Below are 25,533 nucleotides of genomic sequence, written 5' to 3'. Positions count from 1 at the left end.
GTTTTAATTAATATGAAAGTTAATAAATGTCAGTTTTCATATAAGATTAAGTGGGCTGAAAAGTTCGTAAAATTTTCTTATAGAATTTGATTTGATTATTCAATAGCCTTCGAGAGCGATACAACGATTAGAGCGGTCATTTTTTGTTACCATTTTTACATTACGATTTGTCTTTTTCAATTTCGGCGATTACCTTATAATCAGTGCAAAATTTCTCTCCAGCTAGCATTCTTTTGAGCTCTGAGAACAGGAAAAGGCCTCTGGCCACTGTTGTTGGCACACTACATTGGCGTAAAAAATAATTAGAAGCACCCTGGCACAAAATTGTATCAAATAGCGAGTCAGTTAGAAACTCAGTTAAAAATCTATAAATAAAAAACATTACAAATACAATTTCAATATTTGTGTATATAATTAATTGGGTGGTTAGTTCAGTGGGATAGACATAGAAAAACTTGGCAGACTTGAATTTTACGGCTAATTAAGTCACAGTAATTAGTTAGTTTAAGGATAAGTTGAAAAATTAAGATGTTAAAATTGTGAATATGTTTATAGGTAAAACTAAACTTCCTTTCACTATGTTCATAACGAACGAAGTTTCCTTACAATGTTTTCCTTCACCGTTCGAACAAATGTTAAATGCGCACATAGACAGAAAGTCCATTGGTGCACAGCCGGGGATCGGACCTACGACCTTAGGGATGAGTCGCACGCTCTAGGGAAACACTGCTCAATTCACATATTTAAAGGGCACACAGACAAATACTTCGCGGTAATTTACCTTAACACATAAATTGGTATTAATTTTAATACTAGCAATATATTATCAGTAATAAACACATTAATAAAGTTCCTTATGGTCTTATCATTATCATTTAGATAATAATCTTTATCAATACGGAATATGGTCGGTGATTAAAATGTGGTTTTACATAGTATGTCATTTAAAAAAATAGCGTTGATTTTCTCTAACAATGGAATATATCTTGAGAAGCCCGGTATGTTTTTAACCTAAAAAATATACAACGGGTGTCAAAGAGTTACCTATGTAGGTATGTATCTGCCCCATGACTCATGGAGTATCACATGAAAAGGTGGGAGCTTGTAGTTTATTGTTTATCAGAATGCCAAATCATAAAATGACTGTTTCACGACTGATTTGAGAGCGACGGCCCATGCGAAAACCGCTGTGTGAGTTCGAAAAGTGAGTTTCAGAATCGCAGGGCTGGTTTTTAGGTGTACTCCTTAGGTATACATAAATTGTGTCAGCATCACACTACAGCAAGTATATGCTCCCTGCCACAGGTACACACTTTTTAATTTTCTAGTATTATCATACGATTTACATAGGTTAACGTACAATTTTCATTGTCCGTGGAGTGAACTGTCAAAAGTTCTATTATTTGTTAGTGCCTATAGTAGTTAGTTAATTTCTTGTATTTTTATTTAATTTTGTTTTTCCTAATTAATTTCTGATGTTTGTATTTTTTTATTTGTCTGTAAATTTTTATTCACTTATCAATTTAGGGTCAGCTGTTATAGGAGTGTTTTTATAAAAAAATTAAATTAGTAGGTACAGTTTTTCTTGAAAATTTTTGCCTATATTAGCTATAGGGAAAAGTTATGTTCATGTCATCTTATTTATTCATATTGTCTTTCCTCGTGTGCGGTTACTCATTCTGATGAGTCATGCGTGCGTAATTATTTCATCAAATTGAGATAACATTCTTATGATACTCTCAAGGATTAACTCTTTAATGGGTTAGTGAATGAAGCCTGTTTGATACAGAAAAAACATTTTTACGCTATTCAAATCATAGAATGACAAATTCCCCGATTTTAATCCTACTAATATTGTAAGTAAGGATTGTAAGTATGGATGTATGTTTGTTATTCTTTCACGTAAAAACTGCGGAATGGATTTTAATGAAACTTTACAATAATATAGCTCGAACACCAGTATAAAACAAAGGCTACCATTTATAAAGATATTGTATGAATTGTCTAAACTATCAAGTAAGTAGGAAAAATCTACCATCTGCGAGCTATTCTGGCGTGCGCTGCCAAAACCGCTAGAGTTACACATATGTAATGTATGATGGAAATGTTTATCTTAAATAGTCCTACAAAAAAGCCCCCAACATTTTTTATCTATGTCTTATGTGTAAGCCATTATAGCCAAAACAGTAAACCATAACTGACACTGGCACCGGATACTGATCACCTACTTGCCTATAAGATTTAAAAATGATGAAGAAACAGATTCAGAAATCTGAGGCCAAGACCTAAAGAGGTTGTAGCGCCACTGATTTATTTCAAAAGCACATTTGGTAGTAATAAATTGATTCCTGAATGAAAATAAATACATTTATCGCTTCTGGTATTTAAAGTAGATAAAATATGTCTTTCACGCTCATCATTTGGACGAATATTATTATAATCCTGCGCAGACGAAGTTGCGGGTGCCAGCTAGTATACTAATAATATTAAATAAATACAATGTATTTACTTGACAATGAAGTCATCTGATTCTAGAAAACGAATGTATTTAAAATATTGTAGGATAAATGTAGTAAATATCCTTACCGTTTTACTTGTTTCATGATCATTTGTCAATTTAATAGGCAATTCGGTGATCACCTCCTGTGCCTGACACTGGCCGTCGACTTTTTGGGTCTAAACATGTCGGTTTCCTCACAATTTTTTCCTTCACCGTTCGAGCGAATGTTAAATGCGCACATAGAAAGTAAGTCCATTGGTGCACAGCCGGGGATCGAACATATTACCTCAAGGATGAGAGTCGCTCGCTGAAGCCACTAGGCCAACAATGCTCACTGTAATACATGAACGACCCCTAAGCTAAAACAGAATTTCATACCTTTCACGAATAATTAATATGAAAAATTTGAAATACGCTAAATAATTAATTCGCATCTTTGCGTCACATAGACGTTTTATCATTGTCCATTTGATATATTTTCTTACGAATGACGTCATGTACAGCTTCGAGAATAGTTTAAATTTTCCTTTGAAACATTCCTCTTAATAAACATATTATATCGTTCTCAAATAGCTAGTAAAAGTGTGAATTGTGCAAGCGGAACTTGCATAACAAAGGAAATGGATCTTAATTAATTCGCAATCAATAATCATCTAATTAGTAATACTTCAGTGATATATTAACATATCGTAACATGTATATGTTCTCTTACGTATGTATGTTAGCTTAGGCGTCGTTGGTTTGGTGTATTTGTCTGCTTAATAAGCCGTTCAATTAACAGCCTAGCCTCTTAACTAAACAGCGCCGTTTAAATAGCGGCCTGAAAGATATTCAGCCGTAGCGTTTGTAACAATATTTAATAAACTGGCTGGCTTAGGCCATTCGTGCAATAGAGTGATCATGTGGCAGAAATAAATATGGAACATCTGACAAAAAAAAAATATTTCTTTAAAAATGAAATTGCTTGAGTCAGTCACAGCTAAATTCACATCGTTATTGTCACTGCACTCTTCCATTGTACTTATTGTTTTTCATTAAATTTTGGAAAACACTCTGGAAGTTGTGGTTTGCCGACGCCATGTTGACTGTTTGAAGAGTTTCGTTACGAGTTTGAGAGTAGCAGAAAGTGGAACTGTATTTAAATTTAAAACGCCATCGCTCCAACCTATCTGCCTGGCTGTTTGATCAACTGGCTGAATATCATTCAGGCCGCTAGTTAAACGTCGATTTTTAGTTACAGGCTAGGCTGTTGATTGAACGTCTAATTAAGCTAGTTGGCTGCGACATATACACGGTCTTGATTTCTTAAAGATCTATAATCTAGTCAGCAAAATATATACAGTCTAAATGTGCAGTCTGCACCTCAGTCCAAGCTACCGCCAAAACAGTCGTCTCTGCAGCGTACATCTCCATTTCCTAAATCCCCTCAATAGATGCTTTAATAATAGACAACTAACAATTGTATTGATCTTGTGGTGGTGACGCTCAAATCACAATACCCAACCACAGTAAAACGCAGATGACCTCTCGTTTAAGTAATAAAATAGGGTTATTGGTAAAATTACTTTTAGTTAAGTAATAACAGGATTTTTACACTCCCTTAAAGATCAGAAGTTAATTGTTGATAGGACGAATATTTTGTCTGATGTATGTCGCAAACTGCAATTAATTTTACCCTCAATAAGGCTTGACTAGACTTAAGTGACTTAAAAATATCTTAAAATACTAACATTAAGTAGAATTGTTAATCATTATGGATCTTGTGTTCGAAAATATGATTTTAAAACGTTTTTCCTTGCTGTCTCTTAGCTTAATAATTGAGCATGAAATTTCGTTTTGGAGATTTGGGTTAAACCCATTAGTAAATTGATTTTCCTTATGATTTAGAATAAGAATTATCCGTTAGTTAGAACATATATATTAGAACCGACTCATAAAGTGCATTATGAAGGTTACAGTCATTAGCAACGATAGGAATCACGTGTTGATTTCGTAGATAAGGCAACAATGGCTGGTCATATTTGCATAGTATTGCGTAATGTATGTTGTATCCAGTGGCGCTTCAACACTTGGCCACATAGTCCTGCATATGCTTCATATCTTATTCTTCAGCCTAACCCACGTCTGTTTGACCTCCGCATGTCAAAAACGTCAACTCAAGACATACCTCTATAGTTTTGGTTATAGAATTAGGGGGCGTCCATAAATTACGTGAGGTGTTTTTTTAAATTTCCTGTGACTCCCTCCCCCCCTGGTGAGATGTCGTGAGATTTTATTCAACCCCCTCCCCATCCCCCCCTCACGTGAGATTTTTCAAAATGTGCGTTTGTTACGTAAACGCGTTGGATTGTTATTGTAAAAAGAAAAAAAAGTTGCTTCGTGGTTTTATTTACAACTAAAACAAAATAAGTGAAATGTTGAGCGTTTAGGTATGCAGTTGCAGAGATGGCCTTTAGGGTCAACCGTTTTCCTAATTGTTTTTTTCAGTCAGAAAAAAAATTGCGTGATATTTGCCGAGACCTCCCCTCTCTCCAACGTAAGATTAAATGAGATTTGACTCGAACTGAGGATTTTAAGGACTTTTTTATTTATTTATTTATACATTCTAAAACAATGTGTATGCCTAAAAAATACAAGAAAATATGACATTATAAATTTAACACACAAACACATTTACATTTTAATTAGTTTTGTATTTTTTTAAGCCTAAACATTTTTTGTTACACCACTCCATGATCGATAATTCTCACTTTCCAAAACAAATACAAACAAAAACATAACCTACAAACTGTTTTGACGAACGAAAAATGTCGCATGGAATCCATTGTGCCCGGATACAAGCTGCGACAGTCTGCCACATGACGCAAGATGTTGCCATGCCGCACGGTTCTTGCCAAAATGTGCGACAACGCGGCGCTCAGAGAAAAAGTCTCTAGACGCAGGTGATCGCGCGTTGACGCGCGCTTTGATATTAATGTAATATCCGTTTGCTGTTCAGATGAGCGCGCGCTTTCATCGCGATCGCATGTAATTTTGTTAATTTTCGTAATTATATTTTGTTCTCGCATTTAAAATGAGTTAAATTGAAGATATTGACATCGACTTACTAATCGATGAAGTAGAAAAAAGGCCAGCAAGTTAGAATATAGCAAATTTGTATAAAAAATATAATATAATTTGTATTTTTTTTTCAAAATCGGATGAACTCAATGTGTACGTTTTCTTTTTCTATATTTTTCTTTATAATATAACCACAAAATAATAGCCTCTTCCACGTCCATTTTCTACGTTCTACCGAACTAGACTGACGAGTACTCTCGCAACGCGCGTTAGCGCTCATCATCTGAACGCTCTTCAAATTTGATCGCGCGTTGACGCGCGTTAACGCGCGTTACATGTGAACATAGCCTTAAGCTATCCTATCTTTTAAGTTGGATGAAACTACACACGGTGTGCAAATTTGATTGATACCGGATCGGTAGTTTAGGAGTCCATAGCGGACATACAACGTAACACGTAATTTATATATATTAAGATATAACAGCTATTTTAGTCTTAAACGCCAATATGATATTTAAGATAGTATACACTTATGACAGTAGTATTTTTTTATTATTTTAGATTAACTTTATAATTTTTCAGTATTGGGTACTTGTAAATTTATTTTTGTTGATTTGGTTATGCACTTCTTGCACTGTACCCATAATATTTATTTTCTTTTTAGGTTTTCCCTAAGTAGGGTTGCCTGGAAGAGATCGCTTGTTAGAGTTATGCCGCCCGTTGCATCCCATTAGAGACAGATTATTAAATTTGTGTTATTTGTTTTTATTTAAATGTAAGGTTTATGTTGGCGTCTGATAAATACCGGTGACCCCAGAGCTGATGCTTTCCTCGCTCAACGGAGTAGGATAGTATTCAGACCATATGTTTTGAAAACATTTATAAATATCTTAACTGTTCTTTGTCATATTATTATAATTATTAATATGACATTTGCATTTCTATTTTTATATAACTGATGTTTTTTTATAATCAATCTGAAAGTACTCTCCTTGCAAATAAGAGATTTATTTACATCCGTTATATTTTTAACCGTTTAGATATATTACGAAGGTTTTTTACGATAATTGCAAATAAAATATGTAAAACCAATACCTTTTTCTTATAAGAAATTGTGCACCTATTTTCAAGGTAACAATGCTACATTAGTAACATACTATATTTAACTTTGCTAAACCACAGATAACGACGAATAAGGATTATGTTATATTCTAAAGAATCCTCGCGTAACATTGCCTCTATATACAAGGTCGCATGTATATGTGACGTCATCATTTGATAACTAGGTTGAGGATCTATGTTACTACTCTATATAATACTTGTACAGTGTTCAACTTACATAAATTATTTGCCCACAACATAATAATAATAGCCTTTATTCAGATACATTTACATATTTTAAACAAATTTCCATTTTTATCCTCTTCTAGTGTATGTGTGCCCTTTTTTGGCAAAGGCCTCCTCCAAATCACGCCATTCAAAGGAATGCAGAGAGCTGCACTGTGCCACTCTCTGCCATGTACCACTTGCTGTTTCTTTAATGTGTACTATCCACCTTCTGAGTTGTCTCCCTCTTTTTCGTTTACGGAACCTTGGGCACCTGTTTAGTAGTTTTTTGCTCCACTTTTCTGTTCTTCTTGCTATGTGCCCCGCCCATTTTTACTAAAGTTTTTTATAGTTATTGTAACATCTGTTACCTAATAGTTATTTTTCTTAACGCTGTATTCTTTATTTTTTCTCTTCTTTTCTTCCCTATCATACATCGTTCCATCGCTCTTTGACACATCTGAAGCTTTGCATACTTCGCTTAAGTAGGCTCCCAAGTTTGTGATCCATATGTTAGTACAGATAGTATACAAGTATTGAAGAGCTTTCTTTTAATTCCATGCTAATTTTCTTATGACTTCTTTAAGCGCTCAAAAGCTCTTCCATGCTTTTGCTATTCTTTTTTCGATTTCTTTTATTTTGCCGCAGCACAGACCTCTTGAATAATTACCTATATTTCATCCAATTCAGATAAAACCATAATTAATATTTTACACCTTAACATTTTCCCTAAAGCATAAGTGGCAATGGGCGGGGCATATAACAAGGTGCACAAAGAAAAGGTGGACTTTAAAGACAACTATGCAACGAAGCAAGGGGAAAAGGAGAAGAGGCCGCCCCATAACAAGGTGGATAGAAGAAATAGAATCGTTAGCAGGAAGCGAATGGAGAAAGAAAGTCATGGACAGAGGTATTTGGGAAAAGCTGGAGGAGGCCTTTACCCATAAGTTCCGATCAATTCCGGTACTAAAGGCAGTTAGAATATTAGGATTACAAGAAAAAAATTATACAACAAGCTAAGCTATAAGTTTTGTAATGATTGCAAATTAAATTTTTCCTTTATTATTATTAAACCGCCATGAACCACACTATCTATTGATTAAACCCATACAAATCTAATCGGTAGTTTTTGAGTTTATCGCGTTCATACAGAGACTTTATTTAATAAAAAAATATATTCCCCTTTACATCTGTTAAAGAAGTGTGTTTTAGTAAAAGGTTGGTTTGTTGGTTCTTGGTTGGTTTGTTATTCAAATGTTTCGTTATGACAACTATTGATTATTTTTTATGTTTTGTTATTTCTGTTTAGAAACTCTCACTTAATTAAGCCCTCAACTGACATACGTATTGTTATAGCAGTATACTAATTATAACTCCGGTAAGTCAAATATATAACTCTCTCGCTAACTAACTCTAAAGTCTAGACTTTTTGGTTTTACCCAAGATTTTTTATTGTATACAAATAAATCCTTTATTTGCCTTGTAAGTGGTGCATATATTAATTTATTCACTAATATACAAACACTATCCTTACAGTACTAATCCAATATAGTAATGTCGAAATTAAAAACAAATACATAAGATACACAATATCGCTACTGTGAACTGACATTACAAACATAAAATGTTGGATGAAAAAAAACGCACTATCAGCCTTATCAAACTAGCATTAAAACTAAAAGTAATTAAATTTATTCCGTCAAATTCTATGTAAGGTTCTCAAAACTATAATCTAAGAACTCCCTTACATTACAGAACCACCGTGCTTTAAAAAAACTATTATTGCCTTATTTGAATAATATAGCTTCATACTTATCTAATAAATTTACACTTTAAAATTAAATTGTATTTAATTATTGTGTTAATTGAAACACGAGTTGACCCGTGAATTTCCCTGCTGTGAATTGTGATGCACGCGAACCATAAACTTTGTAGACAATTCTAAATAAATATTGTAATTACTATGATTAAAAATATTTGTATCGTTAGTATAAAGCCGGACATTATCATGTTGGTTACTATGGCTACCACTTTTATACGAGAACAACATCGTAACCATATGTTTAAGCTAGTTAAATAGGTAAGATTATTATTGTTTAAATACGATTATTTTTTTTATAGTACAAGCTTACGCAAAATAGATTAAATGCATAGTATATGTTCATTTTATTAATTAAATACGAGATGTTGTACCATAGCTTAGTTACCATATGGCTTAGTAAAATATCAAGGAAATGTTCACCCTAATTAAAAATTACAATAAAACATATGTTTATATGCGAGTCTGTCTCGCAGATTATCAGCTGATACTCTAGAGCGAGCTAAGCAACATTACTGTACGATTGTACATTACCGTATTCACTAACGTACTAAAAGCCTTTATTAAGGTGTGAATTGGAGTCATGTTATGTCACGCTTAGCTATTTCAAAAATGACACTAGTGTGATAAGGACATACAATGCAATAGGTTTACTTTTATTAAAAGGGAGATGAATAAAAATGAAACTCACTTAGCATAATTTAATAAAAACTTGACACATTTATTAGAAACTTAATTTAAATATAATAATAGGCAGAGTTTGTGTATCATCATATAATAATAGAGCTAAATAATGTGTACAAATAGTACAGTTTAAAATATAAAACGCCTGATGAAATTATACGAGCAATTCCGTACTTTTATACTTTTCGTAAATTGCCACTAGAAGTACAAGTAAAATATACATCTTCTATTTTAAATTTAACCAAATGTTTACTATAAGACAGTTTTTAATTTGAAATTCATGCAAAATAACGATAGTCATTAAGTGTTTTTATTGCATAAATATGTATTTACAGTATAACATGATAAAATGTATATTTTTCTGCCAGTAATAAATTACCTATTTGCATCTTGCATTACATTAATCCATAACATGGAATATCCAAACACGAAATACTACATTTTCCTAATCACAACCAAAACAGGACATTGGGCAACCATCACAGTTCACTTGAGTAATAGCATATCTAACTTAAAACATTATCAATACTGAAATAATTAATAAATTCGGGTTTATCACATAGGTACGTTACACGGAACTTACTTGCTTTTCCAATAAACTTAATTGTACTTCTTTATCTGATGTACTGATACCCTTAAACGTATTCTCTATTTCAATCAAAGTCCTATCTTTTGTTTCAGGTAACAATACGTACATAACCGACAGACAAAATGTTAATGTAGCGGAATAGACTAGAAAAGCACCCTCTACACCTATTGACGAATATAAATGTGGTGCTGTCTTCATAGAAATCACAAAGGCGGGTGTCAGAAAAGACGTAGACAGCGTTGAACCTAAACTTCTGTAAGCTAAAGGAAATACTTCGCCACATATGACCCAGTTTAACGGTACAATACCTATACAAAATGAGAAAGTATACGTTATCATTAATACCATAGGTAACACATCAACCAACCACGCCTGGTTCATATATCCAGAATTTCTCGCATACATAAACACTGATATTGTTGTCAGAGACAAAACTGTCATAACACCACTTGTGAATAAAATTGTCCTTCGTTTAAAATTCTTCAGCAAGAATATCGCTAAGAACGCACAAATTGTTCTTAAGAAATCAATCACAGTGAACTGCCAAGTGACATCAGTCAAGTTCTCCTTGTTTAACACTGCTTGAAGGATGACATTTCCATAGGCCGCCAGCATATGCGCACCTCCAAATTCAAATACTATTAGCATGCAGATTGCGACGATCGATGGCTTAAAGAACTCTTTTTTCTTAAAGATCTTCATTATACTTTTGAATGAATTCAACACGTACCTCGTAATACTAAAACTTCTATAAATTTCCTTTCCATTCCCATTTTCGTTCAGTTCACGTTCTTGCGTCTGTATCATTTTTTCTAATTCTTCATTCTGTTGCTCCCCATCACCGCGAACCCATTTAAAGGCCTTTTTAGCCTCTTCGAACCTGGATTTGGAAACCAACCAGTATGGTGATTCTGGAGAAAGACTGATGATGACCATTGATATAATTGGGAACATAGAACAGACAATCGCTGTATTCTTCCAAGACAAATAGGCTCCCCAAATATGGGATAGCAGAATTCCGAGACCTAATGAAATCGCGAACGTTCCCAAAAATGCCCCTCTGTACCTTGGTTCAGTATACTCAGCTACCAGAATTGCGGCTAACGGAGTTCGTAGTCCTAATGCAAGGCCATGGAGAAATCTTGCAAGGAGGAACATTGGGACTGTATTTCCAAATATAAAGATTATCCAGCCAAGAAGAGCAGGTATTGTTGAGATGAAGTGTGACTTCTGTCTGCCAAGTTTTGACATGAAGACAGGTGATATGAAGTTACCGACTATACCCATGAGGCCAACTGATGATGCTGAAAACAAAAGTTAATTAATATATATATATATATATGTATTAATTGATCTGATGTATGTGAAATGTATGTGTTTCTTATGTATAAATAAGAAATAAATGATTTTATAATACATACATTAAATATGTATTTACTGAATAAAACTCTGAAAATAATTGCCTTTTGTTTACTTATTGTTATTATAATACTTTGTCTTTCAGAATTAAAATATACTTCAAATCTACACTCAAGTTTGGATAAATAACACAAACCTATCCATGAAGTATCATGGTCAGTCAACGTGACAGGTCCACCATCTCGTATTAACTGTGCAAACAGCACAGCTGGGTAGCCGTGAGCGCAGCCATGACCGACGATGTTAAGCGCTGCACCTGATACCACGAAAGCCTGAAATGTAGTTTAAGTAAAAATTATATTTGGATCAATTTTCCAACCTCTTCCTTTCCTCTCATTCTTAGATAGTACGTCCATCGTTAACGTACTTCGAGTTACAGTAAAGATATTGGTAGATGGGTGGATCTCTCTACCACTTTAAGTGGCCTTTTTAAAAGTCAATACTGTTTTTAACGCCTGTTGTAATTTTTCGAGCAAAAACTTTGTTATTCATATAGAATATTGTATTGCGGCAGTCGCAACAGTCACTACATAAGCAAATATATATGACCTAATTACCGGGTATTGAATGAATAAATGTATTTGAATAGATTTTTTTTGTTTCCCAAGGATGAGGACGGAAAGGCAGAATACAAAATACCATCCGTATCACCTCGACTTGTATACCGCAGCACTTCTTTTAGAGGTTATTTTGGTAATCTAATATCTACTATGAAATTTAAGAGAGGAAATTACCTGTTTTATAAAAGTCTTCATTTTAATCGACTACATGTGCAGGATTCTGAAAAAATAGTTAGAAAATTATTGAAACGTTGTTAATTCAGATTTTAATAATCTGTGAAAAAATAGTTATCTATTTCAATGGCATTTTTTAGTTAAGAAAGAGTTTAATTTAAAGAAACAGAAATTACTAATAAACTATCTCTTTCATGCAACCCGAAATAATGGACATATATGGGTAAAAAACATATATCGCAAGTAATTTGGATTTAATACAAATTTTGCTAGTTTTTTAAAAATAAATTTTATATAGGTAAAGAGTTTTTTATATCTCACATGCCTTGTATACGGCCTATCGTGGCATCCCACGCCAGGATATTAATTTTAAAAATATTTTGGAAGTAATTGTAGCCTGTGTTAATCAGGGACTGGGTGATCTTTTTAATCGGTCCAGGAATTATTTATCTTCACAAAAATACAATTCTTCTTCTTTTGTCACCAAGAGGAAACATTTGAATAGGCGGGAAGACTTTGATTTTTTTAAATTTCAGTTTTCTTTAATTTTAAGCTATTCCATAGATTCTATCGTGGGCTTTGAGCACGGCAACTGAATTAAGAAATTCCGTGACGAAAATAAAAACCTAACACACGATGACGTAATATAGGTGCGGCCAATACGCGTTAGAGCGGGACAGAACGCATACTGGGTCTCACATTTTATTTATATATTGTACTTACTTATGTTTTCTGGTTCATATATTATTGTTTATCTATGTAATCTGTTTTGATTTTCTATACTGCCCATGTTTTTGTTTTATAATATGTATGTTAGCAGTAAGATTTCTAATAAATAAATCATTTTAAATCCAATACAATATTCTCTCTACAAAATATACCCGATAATAATTAATATTTCGATCCGCGATCATTTCTATCATGCTTTTCCTCTTATTCCCATCTAGGCCTAGGACTTATTAATCAAATAATTGTAATTTTAATTTATTATTCAATTGCTAATTGATTATTATTATCAATGAATCCATTATTGTAACAACTTTGTCCTTAACTACATAATCATTATGCAATAAAAAATAATTACTGGGACTTGTTTACACGTTTTGTATAACTTAATAAAACTATGAAAGGAAACAATCATGTTACATAATGGCCAAGAATACGACGGAGAACTGTAAATAATATGTTCTGTAGTTCTTTTGTTTAATAATAATAATAATTTGTTTATTTAAACTATTAGCTTATTAGCATTATAGGCCCATATGGTTTTATTGTGTTAGTTGCAAGATCTCTATGTATATAAAATTCTCGTCTCACAATGTTCGTTCCCATACCCCTCTGAAACGGCTCGACCGATTCTTATGAAATTTTTATGCATATTCAGTAAGTCTGAGAATCGGCTACTATCTATCTTTCAAACTTTCATACTTTCTTCATTCTATTTTCAAAGAGTAACTGCACGTGCCCGTTTTAATATTATGATTCAAAGTCAAAGTCAAATTATTTATTTCAATTAGGCCTATTAAAAAGGCACTTTTGATAGTCAAAATTACAAGTTAAAAATGTATATAAAAATGATTCTAGTTGTTCCAAAAGGCAGTTTCATATGGATAACAATAACGTTGGACGAGTATGGAGATTCTTGCCCATTGTTATCCATAAGGACAATCCAGACTTCCTGCTGTTTATTATTATTATTTATTTATTACGGCGGTAACTAGCGTGCTGTTAGGGCTCCCCTGAAAGTAAAAACCGTCCACTTCTGTACAACCAAACATTGTAGACGCACTACAGTAGCAACTTACATCCTGAACACATTATTTAACACACGAAGGGCATTGTATGTTTTTTTTTGTATATAGCAGGAACACAGGCTAACATAGATACAAAATGCTTTAAAAAGAGTGAATTTCCTCACGCGAACACCGGCAAACAATGACAATATTTTCGAGGTCCAAAACAATTTAAGCCTTCTTGATATTAAAAAAATCTCTTTAATTGTTATTTTTGTTCTGCGAAACATATATTTGCTATTTTTGCATGTCCCATTGGCCTTTAGTCCATTTAAACCTGCACGACGTACAGGCAATGTCCCGTCTTAAGGCCCCCCCCCCACATATATATTTTTTTTAATTATTATAATTTCTTGTACGAGTATTAGTCGTTTCTTGTGCTGTTTCGATCTAAAAATACTGTTTCTCCAAGCACTATATTGGTTATGGTTGAGATGAGTCAGCCCATTATTGTACATTGATATTTGTAAATTATGAAAATGAATGTCTTATGGTATGAATTATTACTACCGAACACCGCGTGAACAGCTGAATATAAAAATGACCATATTATCTCTTGAATTGATATTTTTATTCTGCAAAAACATGTATTTGCTACTTGTAATGTCCCATTTCGAAAGCGATCAAAGATTCAACAAACACTTGCCGGGAACAAAGGCTGTTTTGTAACAACGCTGTAGTCTGCATTATTTACGACTATATTGAGACATCAGTACCTAGATCTAACTTCTAACTACGCGCCTGTGTTTTCAGTGTCAAGATTTATTAAAGTTTCAATATATTGTATTTATTAAACAATATTTTTGTTGATATATATTGTTTTATCTTAAAATTAATTGGTACTTTCATTTTTAATACGACATACGGAGCACATATAGATATATTATATATATCTGTGTGTTTCTACATAAATATTATACCTACTTGGTTACCTTACTTTGTAATTTTTAAGGGATAAACTGTTTCGATATTTTCAATAATAGCAGTATAAGCCAGGTTCTTCCCTCTTTGGGGTAATTTGATCCATTCTTAAGTATTAGTTAACTGAGACATCTAGAATAAATATTATAAACGTTTTTAACTTATATACTGAATGAAAATAAACACATAGACATCAACAATAGTTCTAGATTTTTTTAAATATTTGATAATTTATTTTACTATTAAAAGTATCAAGTGTCTGTTAGTGGGTATAGAAGATAAAAAAAAACAATATTAGCTATATTGTAGTGATTTACGTTACATAAAAATATGTATTTTTATGTAACGTAAATTACTACAGTACATATTTTTATGTAAGGGTATATAAAAATCATTACCCCACAAATGTTTTTTTTTCTATGATATATATTAACATGCGCTATATATATAGTCATGCGCTTACTGTGCTTGTGCCCGAGTCTTTCATAATGTCTATAACTGTTAGTTTATCCGTCTATGCTAACCTCCTAAAAATAAAATCACTGTAAACATTTAACTCGAGAGTTAAACTTTTCTATTGCGTTTGAAGCTTAATGATGCGATAAGGAAGCGATATAAATAGAATTCAAATAAATTGAAATGACCAATCAAGCCAATAATTGGCACAAATGCGCAGACGCATCGCTTTACGAAAATAAACTTTTTTATGTTTCACGTATTGTCAGTGTAATTGATTTCCGCGTCAGTTTTTCATATTTAATCATTTTTGATAGATTGTAAAACCTTGATAAATCGATCGTTTTACGGTGTTTCCTCATTTCTTAAAATAGGTATGTATTATTATTTTTTTGTTACGAGAAAAACAACCAATGGGGTATTAGAATAATCATTGCTTATGTGATTATTCAAAGTCCTTCAAAAGAAAAAGAAAGGGGTAGACATAAAACGTCTCGTAATGAAATGCTTTACGGATTGTTGGATTTAGAAATCCAGCATCAGCATCTAAAAGATGCCATGTTAACAGTCGTCTTCTAAACTTCAATCAAAGAGACTATCTCTGGAAAACCCAGCAAATCTCACATGTATTTCTATCTCTTTTATTAAAACTTGCCCCATATTTTTATTTATAATTATAATTTCTTGTATTGTATTGTTTTTCGAGTCCTGTGGTGTGATGGTTCAATCTAGAAATACTGTATCTCCGAGCACTTCTTTGGTCACGGTTGGAGTGAGCCAGTCTGATTTACTACTACATGTACTGTACCTGAATTGAAATTTGTCAAGTACAAAATAAAATTCTTATGATATCAATTATTACTTTGCGTAAATTACTACTCGTTTGAAGTTACTCAAAGTTTTAATAAATAAGAATGAGCAATCTGGTTTAAAAGTATACTCTCTTCTTTATCGAAGGACTAAAAATGAACTAAAAAAGATATTTATTGCTAAGTTATGCTAACTTAGCTTTAGCTTTAGTAAATATTGTATAGTTAGTAAGTTTATATTATTTTCAAGGTTTTAGAAATGCCCAATAAGTATCAGATAAAAAAGTTTAATATATTGCGAAAATATATAAAAAAATTTACTATAGAGTACAAGTATATGTACATAGTTAAAAAAAATTATAACGTTATACCGATATGATTAGATATAAATAAATCGAAATGCAAAAAAAAAATGGTTATTTCCTAATATGTTCTTCTCTTTTTAATTTATATTTAATTCCACCACACAAATATACAGTATTTACAATATTACCTACATAGTAATAATAATATTTAAAATGAATAATTAAGGTTGGTCTAAGTTGGGGCCTGGTAGATAGTACCATTGAGTTGGTGCTTTCCTCAACGAATAAGTATCGCAATACAGCAGGGAAATGCTGCCAGCGTTAAAGGTACACTGCCACAGAGACCAAACTTTTTATATTTGTTTTAATTTTACTTATGAATTTTTCTTATTTATTATGTAATATAATTAATGCGAATATACGTGAATAAATAATTTAATTGACCTTAAGTAAATAATGCTTTGTTATAAATTATTAATGAATGACGAATTCTTCACGACTCTTTGAAACCTTGTTCTTATCGGTTATAAATCAATTGATTAAGTTATTTTGTTTAAACATACAGATTTTGTTTCCGTAGTTGCTTACGCAATTTATTTAATATTTTGGGCCGACGGTTCGTTTTCTAGGAAAATATGTTATTAAAATACTCACAAGCTAGGTATCGGTATTGTATATATATATATATATATATATATATATATATATATATATATATACGTAATTTAAACATAATGGTAGACGCAAAACTCGAAGACGACAAATTCGATTATTTTTTAAATTTTTCCTTGAACTCTGAGGAGGTTTTTATGAAGAGAAAATTTAGAAAAATATAAAATTTAGTTTTATTTAATACTTCGTTTTTATTGCGGAAAAGCGAACAGTCTCTATGGGGGATCAAAATGTTCCATATGTTGGTATGTACTAAAAAGGTAGGTTAAGTAAAGAAATCATATTAAGGCGAAACTAAGCGCGCGGGAGCAGCTTGTACAGAACAAAAAGCGAAAATTGTTCAACAATGTCAGAATATTAAAATTCTGTTAAATTTAAAACACTTTTTAATTCTTAATTCATTTACTTTTAAAATTTTAAAACCAGCAGTATCTTTTTATTGAAAATTATTTTTTAACCAATTTATTTCGTGTGTAATTAATACTTATTTGAAAAATATGGTTATATAAACCCTATTGTTTTTAAAACGTATAAAAAAAACATATCAATAGACATATTTTACAGCTATTTCTTATAAAATAAACAATATGGGGAATACAATAGGCATTTTTTTTTAATTAACTATTACTCTACCTTCGTCTATTCCTGACTCGTGCGCACTTTTTATATTTGATTTATAATATTTATCGTTAGTCGGTCTGTCTATCACACAGTTAAAGTTGAACTAAAACGATTCCAATTTATCATTTGCTTAAGTCACACAAGCACGGCCTTGACATTGCTATATTTCTAGTTAAGGTTGTTTATACACGATTGCCACAATGGGACACGAAGAAAAAGTATTGTCAGAATTAACTATTTTTCTGGATCGTGTATATTTGCATATACAGCTTGTTTGGTATTTTTTTTAATTTCATATTATGTTGATATAAAATAGAGTGTTAATTTCTACTATATTTATGTAATACACCAACGGCGGGTGTCCACTCCAGCTGGACACATTAAGAAATATATAAGAATTATTTTAAATTAATTAAGTTTACGTTTAATAGTTTTTCAGTTTTTTTACATTACAAACTACAGAACACAAATATTTCCAAAAAATAAAATATTAGTAGATGAATAAAATGACAGCTATGACAGACATAGTTTATATAAAACAGATATAATATATAATACAGAATATTAGAATACGGATAAAAAATACGATAAATAAAAAAATATATTCAAAACAATAACAGGATTTGAGTTATATAACAAAACACGATTAAAAACTTGATTAGGATAACGTTTTGATATGTTTAATTAAAAATATATCAAAGACTTAAAAATAAACATAAATCAGTGGCGCTACAACATTTTTAGGTCTGGGCCTCAAATATCTGTATCTGTTCCGTGATCATTTCTAATAGGCAAGTAAGTGATCATCATTCTATACCTGACATATGCCATCGACTTTTTGGGACTAAGGCCGGTTTCCTCACGATGTGTTCCTTTACCGTACGAGAATGCTATTACCATCAAAAAACAGCGTTATAAAACATTATTTACTTCCAACAAACAGATTCTATAAAATCTTATCGTATTTTATCTAGCAAAACTGCGCATTATCTTTTGAAACGTAAAACAGTAATTAGTTTGGTGCACGCAAAATGTAAAGAAAATATGTTTCGTAATTTACCTATGGCATACAATTTGCGAAGGCTTATATTTCTCACGCCTCGAACACTAAATACATAGTAACACTAAAATATATACATCAAAAATGGTTTAAAATCTTAACAAAAGAACTCATCTGTCACTTTCCATGACAGTGTAAACACAATTAGATAGAAAGGGACGATAGAGTACTTTAGTTCTTCTCTCTTATACTGCAGGTTAGCCGTCAGTCTCAGAAGTGAGTCCTGTGCCAGACGCATCAACTCTTCCGCATTCGCAATACACGTCCACTCCCTAACTTTACGAAGCAATGTTTTTTTCTTTCTACCAACACGCCGATTATCCTGGATTTTACCCATTATAATTAATTGAAGGGGGTGGTAGCGGTCATAGTCTAACGCGTAGACCAGGTACGAAACTTTCCGTTGTACTACGCTAGTTAAAAGAGTGCAATTCGATTAATTTAGTTTTTGTGAACAAGGAAAATCTTTTAATTAATATTTGGCTGCGTCGAGTTCACACAAACCTTTCATAGCCATTAGGCAAATTTATCCATCTAAGTTGTGTACGAAATGACTGCTATTTGTTTAATGATACAATAAATCGATATTAAATTAAATAATTTTAATTAAATAATGATATAGTAAGCTGTAACTTAACGTATTCTCAAATAATTTAATTAAATTCTCACTTTTACGACGGCAATTAAGCATATTATTAATATGGCAACAGATCCTTAATCCTTATTTATTTAACAATGTTACCTAATATATACATACACGCTATACCCATTAACAAACCAAACAGTTTTGTTTGTTTTTGTTTCTAACATTACTGGTTTTGTGAGGTTAAAAGTCGAAAACTTTAGAAACCTAGTTATAATTATTTTATTTTATATTTATCTACAATATTCTATCTATAAATACAGAAAATATGAAATTTTGGAATATCTTTAATTATATTCTTTTCCCAGGAGGTGAAAATGTACGATGTCTTTCGCTTGTGTTCGGTTTAGCTTTGATTCATGGAGACGCGATCCCTCTTTTCGTTTGACAATTGACAATCAGATAAAAACCGGCATCTTCTTTCGTTTAAACTACAACCTAAAATATAGTTTTGCAATTGCATTTGGTAAAGGACATTGAAAGATATCCCAAATATCTCTCATTCAAAGTAACAAAGAGGGGCTGGTTACTTTTTTCTTGTTAGTTTTCTGACAACTTGGTTGAACGACAAATTTACACCTGACATAGATTAGTAGCGCCAGTAATTAATTGATGTCATAACAAAAGTACGAACTTTGTAACAATATAAAGATACAAGTTTATAAAAACAATTGTCACCAGTATATTTTATTAGAGGTATAAAATAATGCGCCATAAATTCGAGTTAAACGCAAACGCTGCTACATTCTGTGAAGCGTGGATTTACAAGTTCGTTTTCTTTTGTCACAATTTAATTTCCTACCACAGACTATTCTTAATATAGAAACAGCTTCCGGTATAGTTATAGTTTAACATTTCCGTCTTTTACCGTTTTATACATCACGTACTATATTGAAAGATTTTTTTACGAAAAAGCTTTTAGAATGTGTTAGAAGGTAAATTAATTATTAAACAAATGTTACGAACACTTAATTTTCTTGTCATTTTTATAATAAGACACTTATATTATATTACATGAGATTTCTGAATTAAAAAAAAAAAAAACACCTAAATCGTTTTCTATGTAGAACCCAATGTAATTTTATGTCATGGTATATGGTGGGAATAGCCTCAAGAAAAGAGAGGTAGAGGAAGACCATTGATTTGATGGGAAGACGAGATCAAAAGAATACCTCATCCCAACTGGAGTCAAACAGTACACGACTGTGACGAATGGGCATAGTCGCAGTCAAGGCCACCTTCTCCACATCTTTGGAGGAGGCTTTTAACCAATATAGGGGACCACGCCGAAGAGGAACTTGATCAGATATTAAATTAAAATTGTATTATGATTAATTTAAGTAATAATTTATAGATAATTTAGACTAAGTTTTGTAATAATGTGAAAATCAAGGAATTTTGTTTTTGTTTTTTTTATTACTTTAAACAATTTATTTAAACATTAATATATCAATCGTATACCGTATAATTTAAATACACTTGCGATATGATATATCATAATTCACTTATTTTATTGATTTGAAGTTCACCACATTATATATAATGCTATATCTACAAGCATATAGCATATGTTACAAGCTATCTTTTTTAAAATCAATGACAATTATGGTAAACATAAATCCAATTTTAGATTTTTACTAGCAAAATAGGATTTGGTATCAGATAGGCACTTAACAATTCTTTTGAATATGTTAAGCTTTGGATAAATAGGTTCATTCAGTTATATTCGCGAAGAATTCGAATAAGAGGAGCCTGAACTCCTAGGTTGGTTTTTGCAGATGTAATTAGGAAAATTCTGCTGATTTTCGACCTTGGCAATAAATAAGGTACGACAATGTTAATATTCTGTCAAAAGTTACTGTTCTGTATTTGAATGATACCGTATTCAATATGACTGCGTACTAAAGGTGATATAGGTGATATCAGACGGTTCACTCGAATGATTGTTCACTCGAGTGAATGCTTAATTATTTTTCATTCTATGTTCACACGGCTTAGACGAAATGATACAGAAATGAACATTCATTGTTCTTTCTTTTAAATATGTCATCGAATGAAGTCGTACGTCTTGGAATTAGTTTAATTTGTGATCATTTAATCAAAGAGTTGACAAAAAAGAAGTAAAGAAAACGTCGACGGTGGTGGGTGCGACCATGGATTGAAAAAAGAAATTTATTAGGAGCTTCCAATACATTGTTGAGAGAACTAGCCGTTGAAGATCCTGATTCATATTGTAATCATCACCGAATGGATGAAAGTAAAAAAAAAATAATTATAACTTCGTCGACAACGTGATGTCCGTCGGCTACAGGATTCGAAACAAAATGGCCGAATCCGAATGAACGTTCTCTCAGTGTTCAGACCGTTTATTTCTCGTTCATTCGGAGTGGGAATGAAAGATACCGGATGCCAATATCCAACACTGTTGGATCGGTTCACTAATGAATTCATTCGGCACTCGTGTTTCATTTGTCGTTCAGACATTTCATTTCGAGTGAATTGTACCGAATGAAAGGTGAAAATGAACAAAAAATGAATCGTCTGATATCACCTTAAAGACACTTAAATCTTTTATTTCGATTTGTTGAATAAAATACTGACCTACATCACAGGAACATACATAGTAAGCACTGCGTAAAATTTGTATTTTCTAACTACGCACTTATTCTTAGACACGATCCTATTAAGCCAACAGTAATGCAACATTGTTAAAATTGAAATCTGTTTACTCGGTTTTACTATCGTATGTTGGGAATGGGTAAGGTTTGATAACTGCAGTTCAGAAATAAGTTTGCAGGAAAATTGTTACTAAATAAAATTATATTAGATATAAAGGAACGGAAGTCTGAGACCCAACAAAATTATTATTGTTTTATATATTTTCATTAGCCTAGTATTTAAACTTGCTTAATTAATTAATGTTAGATTCATTCAGAAATATTTTGTGCGTGCATTTTTTTACACAAGACTTACAGCCTTACAATGGTTTATTGAGATTTTACATAAGAAGTTAAAAAGGCTTTTAGTAAGCATAAGGCAGCCATTATATCAGACCTTAGATTTAGTAACAGACTTGCACCGGATATACATATATGTATATAAAAATGTGAGTGATGTGAGTTTACCAACACAAAATATAATCTTTTTTAAAAGATTACATAAATACGACAAATTTGCACAAAAAGGGTTTTTTTATACTGCAAACGAGCAGGAGTCTCATCTGATGTCAAGTAATACCGCCGCCCATGGACACTCACACTGCCAGAAGGCTCGCTTGTGCCGGCCTTTTAGGTATTGGTATTCTCTTATCTTGAAAGACTCTAAGTTTATTTCACATAAGTACTAGTGGTGCGCGGCAAACTGTGCCTTAAAAGCGCACGGTTGTGAAACAACGGACGTCGAGGTGATATGAGTAGAATTTCCTATACTACTTAAACGGCCGATGATGAAACTCAGCAAAAGTTTTACAAAAAACATATTATGCGATTAACAAAACACAAAAAACTCCTTGCTATACATTAATATTCTCTTATTACGTTTTCAGAGTATACTACCCCAAACGCAAATAGATGGCTCGTAAATAATGGTTTAAAATATTACTTAACCAATGCTAAAAATTAACTGTTGATCAACGAGTCGTGGATGGAATTTTAACTGTCTCGATATTAAGAATTTAGCTGCACATTTTATACAAACCTTTTGTTATGAATGGATGAAAAAATAACTTTCTCTACTAATTTCTATAAATACAACAAAAAATTTATTCATATAAGTAACGCAATGTACACTTATGAACGTCAAAAAAGATATACATATTAAATTTGACGACTCATTGGTCTAGTGGTTAGTACCCCTGACTGCGAATCCATGGGTCCCGGGTTCGATCCCCGGCTGAGGCGAACATCGATGTGATGAGCATTTGGTGTTGTTCTTAGGTCTTGGGTGTTTAAATATGTATTTATATGTATATCTATCTATAATATGTATGTATATCCGTTGCCTAGTACCCATAACACAAGCTTCACCAGCTTAGCATGGGACTAGGTCAATTGGTGTGAATTGTCTTTAAAAAAAAAAAAAAAAAAAAAAAAAAAATGCTTCTAATTTTACATTTAGTCCTCAAATCAAGAGCGTAGAACGGAAAAGAAGAATTGGCAATAAACTATAATTCCAGTTAAAAAATATTCAAATGCTTAGAGTTCTCGATTGTTTTTCCTATTTTCCCCATCTTTAATTTACCCCAATCCTCAATTCCACTGTATAGTCATGTTAATCCTTTCTCGCTTTATTTATAAAAATGGAAATAATCAGTTTTGGCGATATAAGAAAATAATTTATTTATTTATAAGTAATCTTACAGCTACACGTATCCATATTATAAAATAAATTAGAAAATTTGATTGTATCGAAGTTATTCAAACCATTTGTTTCATGTGCCTCGTATGAACACGTAATTATCTGCGTAAATCGGGATAATGTTTCTGGTTTTAGCTAACTTAGGAAACATTTTTTGATGAGGGACTTTGTGTCTATTTAGTAGTAGTAACAACTTCTTTTTTCTTTAAAGAATTGTCGTTGTAACAATTATGTTGGGGTTTGTTTAATTTCAGTTTTCTTTTTTTATCTATTATTTTACTCAATTGACTTATGTTATCTGTTTCGAATATTTTGTTAATCAACGTCATCTGTTTTGACTTTGTATTTTATTATTAATTAGATATAATATATTATAATATAGACTAGTGGACCCGACAGACGTTGTCCTGCATGATATTTCAAGCGATTAGTAAAGCAAAGTATGAAAGTACCGACTGCAGCGCCATCTGGCGGGCTGATTTGTGAATCTAAACCATTCCCAGATCCCCTTGAACACACACAAAAAGTTTCATCAAAATCGGTCCAGTCGTTTAAGAGAAGTTCAGTGACATACACACTCACAGAAGAATTATATATATAAAAGATATGGGCAGCTGTAGAATAAATAAATAAACTTTTCTAAATTGGCTTGTGTTGTAAATTGTTGAATTTGGTTTCCAAATAAATACTTAAGGGTACTTCAACCATTTGAAAAAACACTAACATGACATTACGCGAGGGAAAGTCACCATTTTGTCATAGTTCTGTCCTTCAGTACATCTTTGCACTTTCACGTGTTATGTCATTCGTCATTTGCGGGCCTTACCACATAGGTGCGTCGTAAAATATTTGTGTCAAAACTTAATACAATTTTTAAAACAGACCAAAGAGATTTCTTCTAACTTCTCCTTTACTTATTATTTAGGTTTTCCACCGTTTAAACCTTCCGTGAACTTTCCCAAATATTTCAAGATCGTAATTAGCTAAATTGGTCTATCCATTTTCGAGTATTAGCGAGACAAACGAACAGCAATCATTTTTTTATATCTAACAATAAAGTTCAATCGCCGCTGGCGCTATGGCTAACAACACACGATACTTTGATCGATTTCCAGGCGAAAAACTGTTTCCAATGAAACAGCAGAAATGTCTGATACAAAACGCATGTTTATTTTGACGTTCGGTGTGGTAACAACTAGAAAAATTTTACTTATTTCTTAGAGTAACTAATCTAGAAGAAAAATTGAATAAAAAGAAAATAATATTAAAAAAAGTAATAGGTAATATTAAAAATATACAACTTAATTACACGCAATATACTTTGTGCGTAAAATTATTTTCAAGTTATTCAATATTTATATTAATCAATAATAATAAAGATATTAATGATCGCAGCGCAAAATAAGCCGCTAACTTTTTATTTTTCGGAAATCATATCTGGGAACCATGGTGAAAACTCAAGCAATTGAGTAGTGGAATAAATGTCTATTAGATTTTAGATTTTTATGCTGTATAATTTGTTATTTGTTGAGTAATGTCAGATATAGTACTCACCAATTATATTTTAATGCACTTAATTTGCCATGTTGAACTGTATAATAGTCTATGGATATTTGGATAGTTTTAAAGTTCGAACGAGAAAGTGTCAACGGTTGATTTCCCTGTGGTCGTAACATCAACTGCGCGTGAGTTGCTCGCAAGTGTCTGTATTGCAACACCCTAAGTAAATTAAATTTACATTGACGATTAGTTTCTGTTATTCATTG

At 32.0% G+C, this 25,533-nt stretch overlaps 1 protein-coding gene across 2 annotated transcripts; it reads right to left on the bottom strand.

Moving 5' to 3' along the window:
- Window positions 1-9,402: 9,402 nt before the first annotated feature.
- LOC125059412 (facilitated trehalose transporter Tret1-like) lies at window positions 9,403-25,465 on the bottom strand. Of its 2 annotated transcripts, none has more exons than XM_047663824.1 (4): window positions 25,322-25,465; window positions 12,132-12,177; window positions 11,534-11,669; window positions 9,403-11,282 (listed from the first exon to the last, which is right to left on the bottom strand). In XM_047663824.1, the coding sequence occupies exons 2-4, from the start codon at window positions 12,150-12,152 to the stop codon at window positions 9,958-9,960; spliced, it is 1,482 nt and encodes a 493-aa protein (XP_047519780.1). In that variant the 5' UTR covers window positions 12,153-12,177; window positions 25,322-25,465; the 3' UTR covers window positions 9,403-9,957. The 2 variants fall into 2 exon arrangements, with proteins under 2 accessions (XP_047519780.1, XP_047519781.1); XM_047663825.1 differs by lacking the exon at window positions 25,322-25,465 and adding an exon at window positions 17,721-17,821.
- Between the last annotated feature and the right edge of the window lie 68 nt (window positions 25,466-25,533).

This window comes from Pieris napi, chromosome 19 (assembly GCF_905475465.1).
Source record: "Pieris napi chromosome 19, ilPieNapi1.2, whole genome shotgun sequence".
NCBI classification, from domain to species: domain Eukaryota; kingdom Metazoa; phylum Arthropoda; class Insecta; order Lepidoptera; family Pieridae; genus Pieris; species Pieris napi.
Note: the sequence above shows the minus strand (reverse complement) of the source record. Positions and strands in the feature narration are given on the sequence as shown.

Excerpts from the sequence above, each read along its gene's own strand:
- LOC125059412 (XM_047663824.1), bottom strand. The coding sequence starts at position 12,152 with ATGAAGACTTTTATAAAACAG. Across the intron at positions 11,670-12,131 it reads TGAAGACTTTTATAAAACAG|GCTTTCGTGGTATCAGGTGC; the intron begins GTAATTTCCTCT and ends ACTACATTTCAG. Across the intron at positions 11,283-11,533 it reads CCATGATACTTCATGGATAG|CATCATCAGTTGGCCTCATG; the intron begins GTTTGTGTTATT and ends TTTTGTTTTCAG.